Source organism: Leuciscus leuciscus (assembly GCF_965113295.1).
Source record: "Leuciscus leuciscus genome assembly, chromosome: 13".
Lineage (NCBI taxonomy): Eukaryota > Metazoa > Chordata > Actinopteri > Cypriniformes > Leuciscidae > Leuciscus > Leuciscus leuciscus.
The window spans coordinates 14,621,622-14,635,669 of NC_138737.1; the positions used below are offsets into that span (position 1 = coordinate 14,621,622).

Genomic DNA, 14,048 nt, shown 5'->3' on the forward strand with positions numbered 1-14,048 from the left:
ACTTCAGTGTGAGTTAGATTTCAGTGTTCTTGTGATTTTTAACCATTGAGCATAATATGCTCGCAATTAGGCATTGTTTATCTGATGCTAATAAGAGAATAATGATGCATCAGGAATTTGTTTATTTGCATCTGCAGTTTGTCCGCTTTACTGAAATAAATAAATGAGTCATTGATTCATCATTTCAGTAAGACATCTCCATATGCGATGTGAGATTTTTGTCCAGTGGGACAGAGATGTCATTACATCCTGAAGTGCTGCACTGTGGGAAATGTGTAGATATTTAAAATGTAACTTGTTTTGCTTTCTTTTTTCTTTTTTCTACTGTATTTTGCATGATTTTTTTTTTAAATATTGCATATTTTTGTCTCTAATTAAAGGGGTGGATGATTATGATTTCACTTTTCTAACTTTATTTAGTGTGTAATGTTGCTGTTTGAGCATAGACAACATCTGCAAAGTTACGACGCTCAAAGTTAAAAGCAAAGGGAGATATTTTCTTTTACAGTAAGTAATCGTTTTTTAAGGACTACAGCAAACGGCTGGTATGGAGTTAGCTTCCTCCCGGGTTAGTGACATCACAAACCCTAACATTTACATAAACCCCGGCCCCTGGAACATGCAAGCAGTGTTGAGAAGAGGAAGAGTTGTTGTGGTAGAGCACATTTGGGAGTCTACTCAAGCTGTCGCATCCGTCTTTTCACATTTATTGCAATAGAATGTCACTGTAAGCATCTTACAACAGTTCTTACACTAGCGATTTAAAGATTAGAAAGAATAGTTATGAAAGAATATGCTAATCAATGACTTGAAGATAGTTAACTCCACATCAGCTACATAAATTCATCAACTAACCATTCAGAAACGTCCTGTTGCATTCTACATGTTGTCACTTCTTGAGTGTCTCCATCATTGTCCGACTTCGGTTTGACCATAAAAGGCAGAACAGTTTCTGACATTTTAGTGCGTGTCTGCAAGCTACCTGCTAACACACAAGCTCTTGAAGCGCTACCCTCTGTTCCGGGAGCAGCAGCTCATTTGCATTTAAAGGGACACACACAAAACAACACATTTTTGGTCGCCCTCAAAAAGGGACAATTTTAACATGCTATACTAAAACTTCACATACACTGTCTGGGGACATCAGAGACTTATTTTACATATTGTAAAAAGGGGCATTATACCACAAATGTATTTATTTAGATTTTTAAATTTCAGCTTTTTTGTGATTTACTTTTTTCTCTTCTTTTTCCCCCTTAATCCTCGTGTAAAATTTCCATTTGAATTTTTTTGCTCTGAAGATTGAACTTTTGAATCTCTGTACACCTGCTGTCTTCCAAAGGCTCATAGCTTTGTAATTATTTTCTGCGTGTTCCAGGTATCACCAAAATGACAAAACCGCTGATATTTTCTCATAGTCCCTTTGTGCCTTGGCAGACTTTGCTACCTCAAACAAACAATAATCAGGGTCTCATGAGAGGGATTTTAACGGATTGGACACAGAGGCCTAACTGGAAGAGATTGAATGAGAAAAAGCGAGCGTGTTTCCTTGCAACACCCCCCATGGATCCCAAGAACCTGACGTGACCCGTACCGCATCTCATTTGTGCGAACGTATGCGCCTTTGAGCCTGTGGACAGACGCGGTGGGAACGGGAGGGCACTAGGACCTGGTGATGCGAGGAGGGTTGCCTGCCTGCCTGCATCCCTGTCTCCTCTCCATTCTGCTCTGCAGTTGCCCTGTGCATGTGTGTGGGAGAGCACATGTTTATGTGTGTTTGTGTGGATGTGTGTGTGTCAGAAGAGGGGCAAGAGTGGGTTTCGCACGGCGCCGCCTAAAGAGACGGCGCTTTTTGTTATCTTTCTGTCTTCTCAGAAGCGTGAACATCAGCCTGACCACCTGGACCAGCCGCCTGCCTGAAGCATCGCTGACGGGGGAGGGGGCGATCTATCTCTCTCTCTCTCTCTCTCTCTATCTCTGTGTTTGTGTGAATGTGTGTGTGTGTGTACATGCGTGTGGGTGGGTGAAAGGGTGAGGGGCGGAGAGATGAAAGGGCCAGGTGAGGAGGGGTGTTGGGTACCTCTCTCTCTAGCTTTCTCGCTCTCTCTCTCCCCCTCTTTTTATCTCTCTCTCACTGTCGTGCGACACTAACCCTGGAAGCTGAAGAGGAGATCCTTGCTGCTGGACCTCTCCACTACAGGTACGTTCTCCTCATCTACATCATGTGGAGCCACGGTTCCTTTAGCTCTGCACCTCCACACCGACGCCTGTTTAAACTTGTGCATCGTGGATGACAGGCATATGGTGTAGTATTTCCAGACGGACAAGTTGGAAATGGTTTTTAAGATCTCAGTCTTGCAGTTAGACTTTTCTCAGGTCTTGCTTTGTAGGCTTTAGGCTCCATTACCAGGCTTGTATTCATGTTTGTTTCATTTCGTAGGAATCTAAACCAGCGGTGGCCTTGAATGATGGTGTTGACATACATGACATATGTGTAATGTAGCACTGAATCAGCTCACCTCTGGGGATTATGGGGACTGTTTGGTAGCAGACAATAAACTCTGCACTCAAAGGTGTGATAGTGGATTATATAGGTGATGACAGCAAACATCATGTTTATAAGTTGTAAAGTGCCAGCATTGGTCACCCTGAGGGGGAAAGAATAAGAAGAAGGGAGGGGGAAAACACAAGGTTTCTGAACAACAGAGCTAGTTTTCATCGCAGTAAGTACTGAGTCATGTGCATATTACGGGGTCATATGTTTCTCATCTTGTTAGTTGCTCGCTGATTCTTGTCTCACAAAGTGCAGGAGGGTTCACAGAAAGTCGACCATTTTAAAATGCATTTGCGGTTCCTACAGCTTCATCTCGGCCCTGCAGATCATGCATTAAGTACATGAACGCTAATCTCAATCCTTTCCTATAGAAAGTGCAGGTGCTTTAGGGCTTCATGACCCACACTGTCCTTTTTAAAATCCTTTACACAACCACAACCCAACAAATGTATGAAATACACTAAACACTGAACTGTGTTTATGTTTCTCATCGTGTGCAAGGGTATTAGCATCACTGACTGATGATAGCATCATAGAAAAGTAATTTTCATGTTGATTATTTACGCCATGACATGGATAATGTATATTTAGGTTTCTAGATAACAGATCTTGACACAACGGTTGATTATTTCTCTGTACTACTTATTATGGAGCTGTAGTGACCGTATAATAAAGGCAAAGCTTGTCAGATAATTAAAAAATATGGTAGTGACATCTAAATTAACTACTTTTATGATTCAAATATGACTAGCTATACCAATGAAAGTGACTTTTTAAGGGCCGTAAGTAGAATGGCTCTTTAACAAAATGGCAAAAGGAATTTATGTTCACGTTAAAAGTGTAGTTTATTTTTTATTTTTTATTTTACTTTTGTTCAGCAAGGATGCATTCAATTGATCAAAAGTGACAGTTAAGACATTTATGATGTTACAAAATATTTCTATTTGAAATAAAAGTTTGCCATCACAGGAATACAATAAATTAAGTTTTAAAATAGATTAAAATAGAAACAAAATATTTTAAATTGTAATAATATTTCAAAATAGTATTGTTTTTACTGTGTTTTGGATCAAATAATTGCAGCCTTGGTGAGCTTACAAGATTTATTTCAAAAACATAAAAAAATCTTACCGACCCAAAACTTTGGAATAGTTGTGTAAATATGTTAATGTGACTACAATTAGTCTTAGCATTGTGCACTTGCTCAGAAGACAGAAATGATGTTTCATATGTGTTAATCGCTTTGTGTCATGACCAGTATTATTGGTCAGACTAAGGAAGACAATAGCTCAACTACTCTGTACATATAAAAATCTGCTGTACATATAAATGTAGTCCATGTTGTGAAAAGCCCTATTCGCACGGGATAAGTATTACCTGGTGACCTCTAGTAATTTGTAATAATTGCGGAGGTTGTCTGTGATCTTAATTCCGTGTCATATTTCGCCGAACACAGAGGTCCTGTGATAATATTAGTCCCGTGCGAATTGGCATCTCTGTGATTTGGCGGGGTCGTATATAATTTTTTCAAGGTTTTTGTTTCCTGTGCGCTTTTTTATTCATCTTTCGTGAAGAATGGAGGCTGCGTTGGAGTGTTTTGATAGTATTTTGGGTGCTGGGTCATGTCACTATAGGCTACACCATACAACTATACAATTTGCAGAAAGAGAAAGCTGAAAACCATCAGAAGAGCAAAAACAAAAAGAATGATTAGATGGAGATGAATGACTAGCAGCATGCGGTAAGGAACATTCTTCTGTTTATGATATATCATACAGCTAGACCTATAACGACAAGACATTTCCAAGCAATAGCCTATGGACATCATATCCGGCAGATAAGTCAGTAAATTCGAGTAAAATCACAGGCTTCACTTATCCCGTGCAAATGCGCCACACAAAATTCAGATGTGGGTGGGTAATTTCTAAATCGCACGTGGTTCCAAGATAAAACTAATCCAGTGCGAATAGGGCTAAAGAGAGGCTCACAATGTTTACATTTTTCAGTGAATCCAGTCTACCAATTGATTACTTGTTTCTGCACATTTAACTGTGAAAGAAAGAAGTGTTTTATCAACAAAGTACACCCTTTATGGTAATATCATGCCATATTTAAAAAATTGTGGATTGCCTAGCACAAAAGAAATCCTGCCCTAGTATACTAATGATGCTGGCCTAGTTATGTAAACATCACAGGTTTAATCCAAGGAAATTATCTGGAAAGTTATCTGGAATTCACCAATCACTATTGTGTCCCTTCATCTCAGGTATATATATATGGAAGTGATTTTCCATATTTTATGGCATTTTTTGAAGTTTTTGTTTTGTTTTTTGTAATTAGTCCGTGGATGACAGTCTGTGGATTAGTGTTGTTTTCACTCAAAGAGTTCGTCCAAAAATGAAAAATGGCGTTATTTACACACCCTCATGTTGTTCAAAACCTGTATGACTTTTAATTCTTTGGAACTCGAAGACATTTTGAAAAATGTCTTAGTATTTTTTTTAATCTATACTATGAAAGTAAATGACAAAGATATTAGACAAAAACAGTTGAAACATTCTTCAAGATATTTTCTTTTGTGTTCCACTGAAGAAAGAAAGTCATACAGGTTTGGAACAACATGAGGGTGAATGAATGATGACAATTTTAATTTCGGGTGAACTATCTTTTTAACTCTAAACACTCTGCTGTTTTGAGTATTAGTATTTTTCTTGCTAACTTCTTAACTCTAAAGCTAAAAAAAAACTTAAAGAAGAAGAAGAGAAGGCTAAAAAGTTATCTCTATAATCATCACAATCAAGCTCATCATAGTCATGTGAATTATCATGCAACTGTAGTTCTAACTGCTTTTTGTTTGGCCAAACCACAGTTACAATACCTTCCAGGTACAGAATAGTCCCTTCCCTTCACTACTTACAATCAGTTAACCATGCGATCATTGTGGTCACGAGCCTTGGGCAGAAAACAAAGTCTCTATGCTTACAGAGATGTCATAAAACAACAGTTTATATCTGAATTAGATATTCTTTTGAGCTCTTGTCATAACACTGACCACATTGTGTCACAAGGGAGAGTTTGTGTCCTCAGGGAAAAACTGGATGGATTGATGCTGTGGAAAAAACAAAGCTGGTCCAGTGTTTTTACAGTACAATATGATATCGTAAAGTTGAGAAATGATGCATGTAAGGGTAGTGTGCATGGTGCGGTTATGACCATAAACACAGACCACATGATTGCAAACAGTTTAAAGAAATTGAAAGGGTGTGCTTTCAGCATGTATGTTTGTGTAAATCAGACATTAAGTACATTTAGAGTTGGGTATAAACAAAAATTTCATAACTGAATTTGATTCTGATTCACAAGCTCTTGGTTCAGTTTTGAATTCAATTCAGTTTGATTTGATTCTGATTCATTTGGCCATATTTCAATTATAATATCCATTTTGCTTACATATGAATGTATGATAAAACAATAACTTGCAATGATAACTTATTTTTGTTCTAAATGGATTCATCAGACTAATTAAAACAGCAAACCCAATTTGTTATTCTTTTTAAATGATTCATTAAAAGGACTCTTAAAGAGTCATTTGTTTTTAAATAGAACTACACTAGTTGTGCTGTATGTTTTTTGATTCACTAAATCAAGAGTTCATATGTGTCATTGTTTGTGAACTGGATTGTGTTCTTTTTTTGCAGCTCAATAGAAAGACTGCCATTATTTTCATGCCATTATTTCACTGTACAGATCCTTTTTATCTTGCCACATTCAATTCTAACCTCAAACTCGGGTTAAATATGATTCGTTATGTTGTAGTGACTTATTCCTCAAAAGTTGCTTGCTAATATTATTGTCTCTTTCCACAGTTCCATCATGTCTCATTTAGAGCTGCTGGACATTAAGCGCGATGGAGCGCCAGGGACTTCAGAGGTGAATATTTGAAGATGAAACTGGACGTTGCGACACTAATCTGCCCCAACTCCAGAGTCTGACCTCTACCAGCATGCTGTAACGCAGACAGGACCTCATTATTGAACGGTACTGCTGGATCCCACTCTTCAGCAGGGGAGGATGGGTGATAGTCCCATGAAAATCACCTCCGCCCACAATCCTTATTCCATCCTCTCATGGAGCATACAACCACCTACAACGCACTGTGGAACATCACCCACGCCACCTCTTGGCGTCCGAACGCAACCCAGCCTAACGTCTCAGGACTGAGTGTGCCCAGAGATGGACACCTACTCCAGACGCTCGCCCTGTGCACCATGCTCCTGATGGACATACTGGCTATAGTGGGCAACTTAGCCATCATCACCGTCATTGCCAGGACGCCGCGACTACGCAAATTCGTGTTTGTCTTCCATCTCTGCCTGGTGGATCTCATCGCGGCCCTGGTGTTAATGCCTCTGGGTATGCTGTCAGGTCAGGGCTTTTTCAACAAGGCTCTCTGTCAGGGTTACCTGTGTCTAAGCGTGGGACTGATCAGTGCTGCTATCCTCACTATCTCAGCCATCAACGTCGAGAGATACTACTACGTCGTTCATCCCATGCGCTATGAGGTGAAAATGACCATGGGCCTGGTGGTTTCGGTATTGATCGGAATATGGATTAAAGCCATCCTCATGTCCGCATTCCCTTTACTCGGCTGGGCGCTTGAAAGAGAGGAGACGGGACCGGCACTGGGGAAAGTTATGGGAAAAATTGTAGAACCAAAGAGCTGTTCGCTCCACTGGATGGATGGAGGGCCCCAACGACTGGTGTTCATGGTCCTTTTTACGCTCATGTACTTCCTGTGTCCAGTGCTTATCATCTTTGTGGTGTACTGCAACATGTTTAAGGTGGCCAGGGTGGCCGCCATGCAGCAAGGCCCAGTCCCCACGTGGATGGAGACTCCTCGGCCACGCTCTGAATCTCTGAGCAGCCGCTCGAGCATGGCGGCCAGCCTCAGTGGAGCTCGAACCACCCCTCAGAGGACATTCAGTGGGGGCAAGGCTGCAGTGGTCCTAGTCGCTGTAGGAGGTCAGTTTCTTGGGTGCTGGCTGCCTTATTTCTCCTTCCACCTGTACTGCGCCGTCATGCCGTCCTCTATCGAATCCCTCGCACGCATGGCCCAGCTAGAGGACGTGTTCACCTGGATTGGGTACTTCTGCTTCACCTCCAACCCTTTTTTCTACGGCTGTCTGAATCGACAGATCAGGGAAGAGCTGGCTAGAAACCTGGCCTACGTTTTCAAGTGGGGGCGTCCCGGTGAGGAAGAGCAGCTGCCCAGTCGAGAGGCTTCTATCGAGGAGAACTTTCTCCAGTTTCTTCAGGGCACAGGTTGCAATATGCGGCCAAGGAATTCCCAAAGCATCTCCATCCCTCAACAGGAAGAGGACAATCCTCTCTCCACCGAGCTCCACAGGCCGTCTGTCGACTTCCACATTCCTGGCCAGATCATGGAGGAGACCTCGGAATTCATAGAGCACCAACACATGAATGATCTTAATATATCAGACAATTGTATCAAGACTAAAGCAGAACTGCAAGGTTGATATTTTCAGACGTGAAATCTTTATTTAATGTATCATATATTGTTGCCATGGTTTACCATTGGATCTTTTTATACTCTGTCCAAGAATTTGTACATAGCTTGTTTTAATTTTTTGGTTGGTAGATTTCTGTCATATTTAAAGCATCGTTTTTCTTTTCAGGAGAGATGTTGGACTGATAAAATGAGCTCATTCCAGCACATCACCGCTAGACAGAAACTTATTTACATGGATTCAGCAACATTTGTCCAAACAATGTAACATGGAAGCACCATTGTGATGTGGAATCTGTATTCAAAAAGTGGTATGAACCGCAAGTGGTTGATGTTACAAATTTTTAAGGCTCCTAATGTTAATTCAGACAACAAATAAGTATAAAATTGGTTAATAATTCAGAATTGTAACAACAAAATTTGGAGCATGCACTAATATTGAACCAAGGTTGTTTGTGTGGTGGGTAGATTCTAATTCTTTAGTTGCCATAAAGTTATGGCCGTCCGCAATGTCATAAAAAAAATAAAAAAAATGTTTCTTTCCTCAAAAATGAATTAAAAAAAACATTGAAACATATAATCTGTGGTCGTGGTGGTGGTATGTACAAGGACTCTCATTGTTCAAAAGTTTGGGGATGGTACGATTTAAAAAAAAAATTTTGAAAGAAATCTCATACTCACCAAAGCTCATTTGTTTGTTTTTTAATTAGATTAAAAATGAAAAATAAAATAAATAAAAAACAGTAATATTGTGAATATTACACAATTACACAATATTACAATTACAATATATTTTTTGATTTGGTACTCAAGAAACATTTCTTATAAATATCAATGTTGAAAACAGTTGTGCTGCCTAATATTTTTGTGGAAACCATGACAAGGTTTTTGAGACTGCTTGTTGAAAAGAAAGTTCAAAATAACCATTTATTTGATGCTTTTGTAACATTAATGTATTTACTGTCACTTTTTACTGAATAAAAGTATTAATTTCCTTCACACAAAAAAACAGTACTGTATATTCAGACAAATCGAAGAAAGATGTTGAAAGTGTTCACAATCTGCGAACACATATACAAGTGTATTCTAGTCATTTGAACAATAAAGGGCACACAAATAAACAACTCTGACAGATTTTGATAAATTCACAAATTGGAAATGTTCTGAGAGTTCATCAGGATGCACATTCATACGGCAAGACTTGCAGATCAGGCGTAGAGATACAATCTCGGGTTAAAAAAAAAAAAAGTGTTTACAGAGAGTAAAAACTGCCTCTGTTTATTCAGTCACATTTTCCACACCTTGTGATATGAAGATGGCGGCTTCCACCCTGGGGCCTTGGGCTTGGTGAGGCACCTGATCCACAAAATGGTGGGGCCAATCAGATAGTCTCTGACAAAAGGTTAACAATCGGGTCAGCTGCAAACATGTGCCACTACAGATGTCCTTTGAGATTTTGTACTTCTCCACCCACTCCCATAAGATAGAAATATTGCTTTTATTTTTTATTTTTTTTAGATGTGATGAAGATTGTACTACACCTGAGGTATTTCACTCACTAGCAGGTTTCACATCAGATGGGTTCTCCAATATTGGTAGAAGATAATGGCACTTCATATCTCTCTCCTCACTGCATTGACCATAAGAAAGTCCAGGCAGAGACTCAATGATCTCAGCTGGCTCAAAAACAGAATGGTTGCTAAATATCTTAAAGAGAGTTTGAGAGAAGATATAGTGTAAGATTCATACCTTCTTTGTTTTATTTCAATCTTTTTTTAATCTTGATATATCATTAAAAATGTTTTTTGGACATGGTACACAAAATGTTTTGGACATGTAGCATGTTATTTGTACCTTGACCATGTACAGTCGCTGGTACCACCACACAACTTTTTAAGGAATTAAAAAGTGTAGCATTTGTATCATGAAGTTTGTCTGAGATTCATTTCTCAAATTCTGCCACAGAATGAAATTCTCAACGTTATTAAAAGAAGCTGTTTTGTTTCTTTGTCGTTCTTGTGATGCAGACAAGACTCGTCTCACTGTCAATGGCCTTCTGTTTTGGGGTAAACTACTGTGTCAGTGCAGTGCTGTGTTTTGCCATAAGCAGAAAGAGCTTGTTGTGGCCTCAGCATACAACAGCAAAGTTAATGTCCATATAACCAACTTAGGTGGTTGCTTTTTTGGTGGTAGCTGTTTTAAGAGATTGCGGTGCATGACAGTAAAGACACAAGATTTCAGGTTTCAGATTTTCCCTTGTAATGACATTATCGCTGGTTGTTATTTTGATGAAATAAAGAGGAGAGAAAAGTACACTGGGTCAAAAAAGTAACAAAGCAAATAAAATGTCATTAAAAGAAAGAAAGAAAAATTGAGGCACAATCTTAATTACTCACTTAATAATGTTGGGTTAAAAATAACCCAACGAGTAACCCGTCTATGGGGTGGTATAGCACCTTCCCAACTGTGGGTTATTTTAACCCAATACATTTGGTTAAAACCCAGTTGGGTTAAATAACCGAACAGTTAAGTTAACTATTTATTTTTATTTATGACATTATTTTAATAAATAAAATACACTTTGATTCGAAATACAGATTGTTTATTTGTATAAAACAATAAATATGTCTCAACAAATATATGTTTTAATTACAAACTAAATATTGGCCATTTAATGTAAATATACATAATTGTGTACATAAATTCAAAATACACACGTGTACATACAACATACGTATTTAACCCAACAGCCGGGTTATTACTAGAAATTAGCCAACGATTTAAAAATGACTCAACATTTGTTGGAGAAATAACCCAACATAGTGATGTGTAACCCAATGGGTGGGTTCAAAAAATAACCCAACGTTTTTTATTCATGATCTGGGGTCATAGGATTTTGTAAATACATTTATTTAGCAAGGATGAGAAATTATCGATTTACTTACTTAAATTTACCGGAATCCTGCGGAAAAAAAGAAAAAGAAAAAAAATGTATCATGGTTTCCACAAAAATATTGTTTTCAACATTGATAATAAGAAATGCTTCTTGAGCAGCAAATCATTATATTAGAATGATTTCTGAAAGACACTGAAGACTGGAGTAATGATGCTGAAAATTCATGCAGTTTTACCATCATAGGAATACATTGTAAAATATATTATAATAGAAAACAGTTATTTTAAATTGTAACAATTCTAAAATCAAATATATGCAGCTTCAGTGAGCAAAAGAGACTTCTTTCAAAAACATGATAAAATCTTACAGACTTCAGTGTTTAAGTGACGATATTAGTGTATATAAAATGTATTATTTTAAATATATATATCTTTTTTTTTTGTTAGAATTTTATCATTGACATGAATAATTCTATAGTTTTTGATTTACCTCTTAGACTTTTGGCTGTATAAAAGAGATACCATCACAATCACGTTAATGCTGTTTCACTATTAATAACTGCCTTGGAGGACATCTCGAAATAACTCAGTAAACTCATCTTGACAGAAAAGCACCGAAGATATTATTTAGGAGGGCAAATGCCATTATCAAGAAATACAGTGCCGAGAGTCCACAGCAGACGATGAAAACATTCACTATTTCACATTGTTGCTCTATATCTCTCTTCTCACCCAATACCCCCCACCCCCCCACACACACATTTGTCCCCAAAATATAGTTAAGTAGGTACACACACACACACACACACACACACACACACACACACACACACACACACACACACACACACACACACACACACACACACACACACACACACACACACACACACACACACACACACACACACACACAAATATATAGATATTCACATTTAGTAACATGCACACACAAACACTCATGCAGACACACACTCATGTGCACAAGCGCGCATCAGTGCGACTCACTTTGATGTTTGGTAAGTAAGAGGGAGACCCCTAGTGGTGAAGTTCAAACAACCTGACCTTTTAGCTCTGCTGAGAGATGAAGGTGCTGAGTGCTTTGTGAAGTCATTTGCAGCACTGGGGGAGGTTGCTTCTCAATGCTGATTAGAGATCAGTTTGTGTGTTCCGTCATATATCTCTCCACCCAGAGAGTTTACAAAAGTTGGTTTGGACTGTACTTCAAAGTCAAGATAATGGCTTTCATAACAATCACTATTCCAACTGAATTGAATTCCTGGTATCATACTGTTATATGTGTCTAACATTATTTGCTACAGTATCAAAATGTATCCCATAATTAATCAGTCATAGTAATATAAATCAGTAATATAAATACATTATTTATACCAGATCAATTACAGAGGTAAAGCCCAACTGGTGGTATCACCTACTAGATGAATAGATTAATAAATAACGAGTAGCCAGATTTCCGTGATCTTAGACAGGGGTGGGAAATTCATTAATGGATCCCAGTTCAAATGGCTAAACGTGTTAATGAATAAAGCACATTTTGGGATATGCATCTGTGTAAAAGTATCAGTAGCCTATATTGGATTTGATACCAGCTATAGGAACTGTTCTTCCTGTTCTTAAGTCCGAGATCCATAGTGAAACTAAACAAATCCAGACTCAGCTCAACTGTGATTTAGTGGCGGAACACAGGCTTTATTCTCAACCACTGTGGGACTTGGTGTTTCCATGGTAACTTATCCTCTGTGACATTTCTCTGGCTAAGGGAGTGCGTTCATGAGCAAAATACCCTTATCATAACCTGCTGCATTACTTTACAAAGCAACAATGCAAAAGTTTGTTTCTCTCTCGGTAAGCATGCACTGAGATGGCATGGTAGTTTGTATTTAAAAAATTATAACAATTTTAAACAAAAGTCTGAAAGTTAAACTATCCTGTTGATTACAATCAGTCCAGATTTAAAATAGCTAAATAACTCAAATGTCCTGCAATACTTTATCTAATTCATTTTCCCAGCGATTTTGTTAAAAGTCATTTCTGCGGGGGCGCCCTTGCATCGAACATTGTGTAGACTCTTGATCATGTCTTAACGGAGGCTAGAAATTCTTAAAGGGATAGTTCACCCAAAAATGAAATTTTGTCATCATTTACTCACCCTCATGTTGTTCCAAACCTGTGTGCGTTCTTTTTCTTCTTCTTTTGAACACAAAATAAGATATTTTAAATTTAATGGCACCCATTGACTTCCCTAGTGTTTTTTTCTTTTCTTCCTACTATGGAAGTCAATGGGTGCCGTTAACTGTCTGGTTGCTTTAAAATATCTTCTTTTGTGTTCAACAGAAGAAACTCATACAGGTTTGGAACAACATGAAGGGTGAGTAAGTAATTACAAAATTTTCTGTTTTGTGTGAACTAAAAGGTGAAACTCACAAAGAAAAAAATAATAATAATAAATTACAAAAAATCAGTATGATATGATATTACATTTTGGGTTTGAATTGGATTACGTCTATTTTTATTTATTTATTACTTATTTTTTGTTTGTATGATACTGCCTTGCATGCGCCTCTGCGCATTATATTTTACATTATATTTTCATAGTGCCTTGAATCTTTAATCATGCACTAAAAAGATTCACTGATTTGTTCAGTGATCCTTTCATTACGCCATGGCGACAACGTGCCTTTTTGTGTTATGAGCGAATCGTTTCTTTTAAAAAAAAAAGGCAATAAAAGCCATATTACGTTTCATTACAATTTGCGTGACTAGCCTACAAATGTACAAAATATTATAATAACGCTCTTACTCATTCATTTCAGTCGTTTATAATCAGTATTTTTTTACACACTAATAATCAGATCCTCGTTCAAGAACGAGATAACAAATTAGCCTAACGTTACATCATTCGATTCTGGCGCTCCGATTTTCGTTTAAACTTAAAACTGAATCGTTTGTGAAATGGGCGTGTTCGTTCAGTAGGCCCAACCAATAATATTTCTCCCTCACAAGTCGCAGTCGATTTCTGTTGGTTCGTGTGTCAGTCAAGGCGAGAAAGGC

The 14,048-nt window shown here is 38.0% G+C and overlaps 1 protein-coding gene across 1 annotated transcript; it reads left to right on the plus strand.

Annotated features, from left to right (window-relative positions):
- Positions 1-1,729: 1,729 nt before the first annotated feature.
- Positions 1,730-9,084, plus strand: gpr61 (G protein-coupled receptor 61). The gene is made up of 2 exons (XM_082189042.1): positions 1,730-2,200; positions 6,421-9,084. Exon 2 carries the CDS (start codon positions 6,682-6,684, stop codon positions 8,089-8,091), a length of 1,410 nt encoding a protein of 469 aa, XP_082045168.1. The 5' UTR covers positions 1,730-2,200; positions 6,421-6,681; the 3' UTR covers positions 8,092-9,084.
- Positions 9,085-14,048: the final 4,964 nt, after the last annotated feature.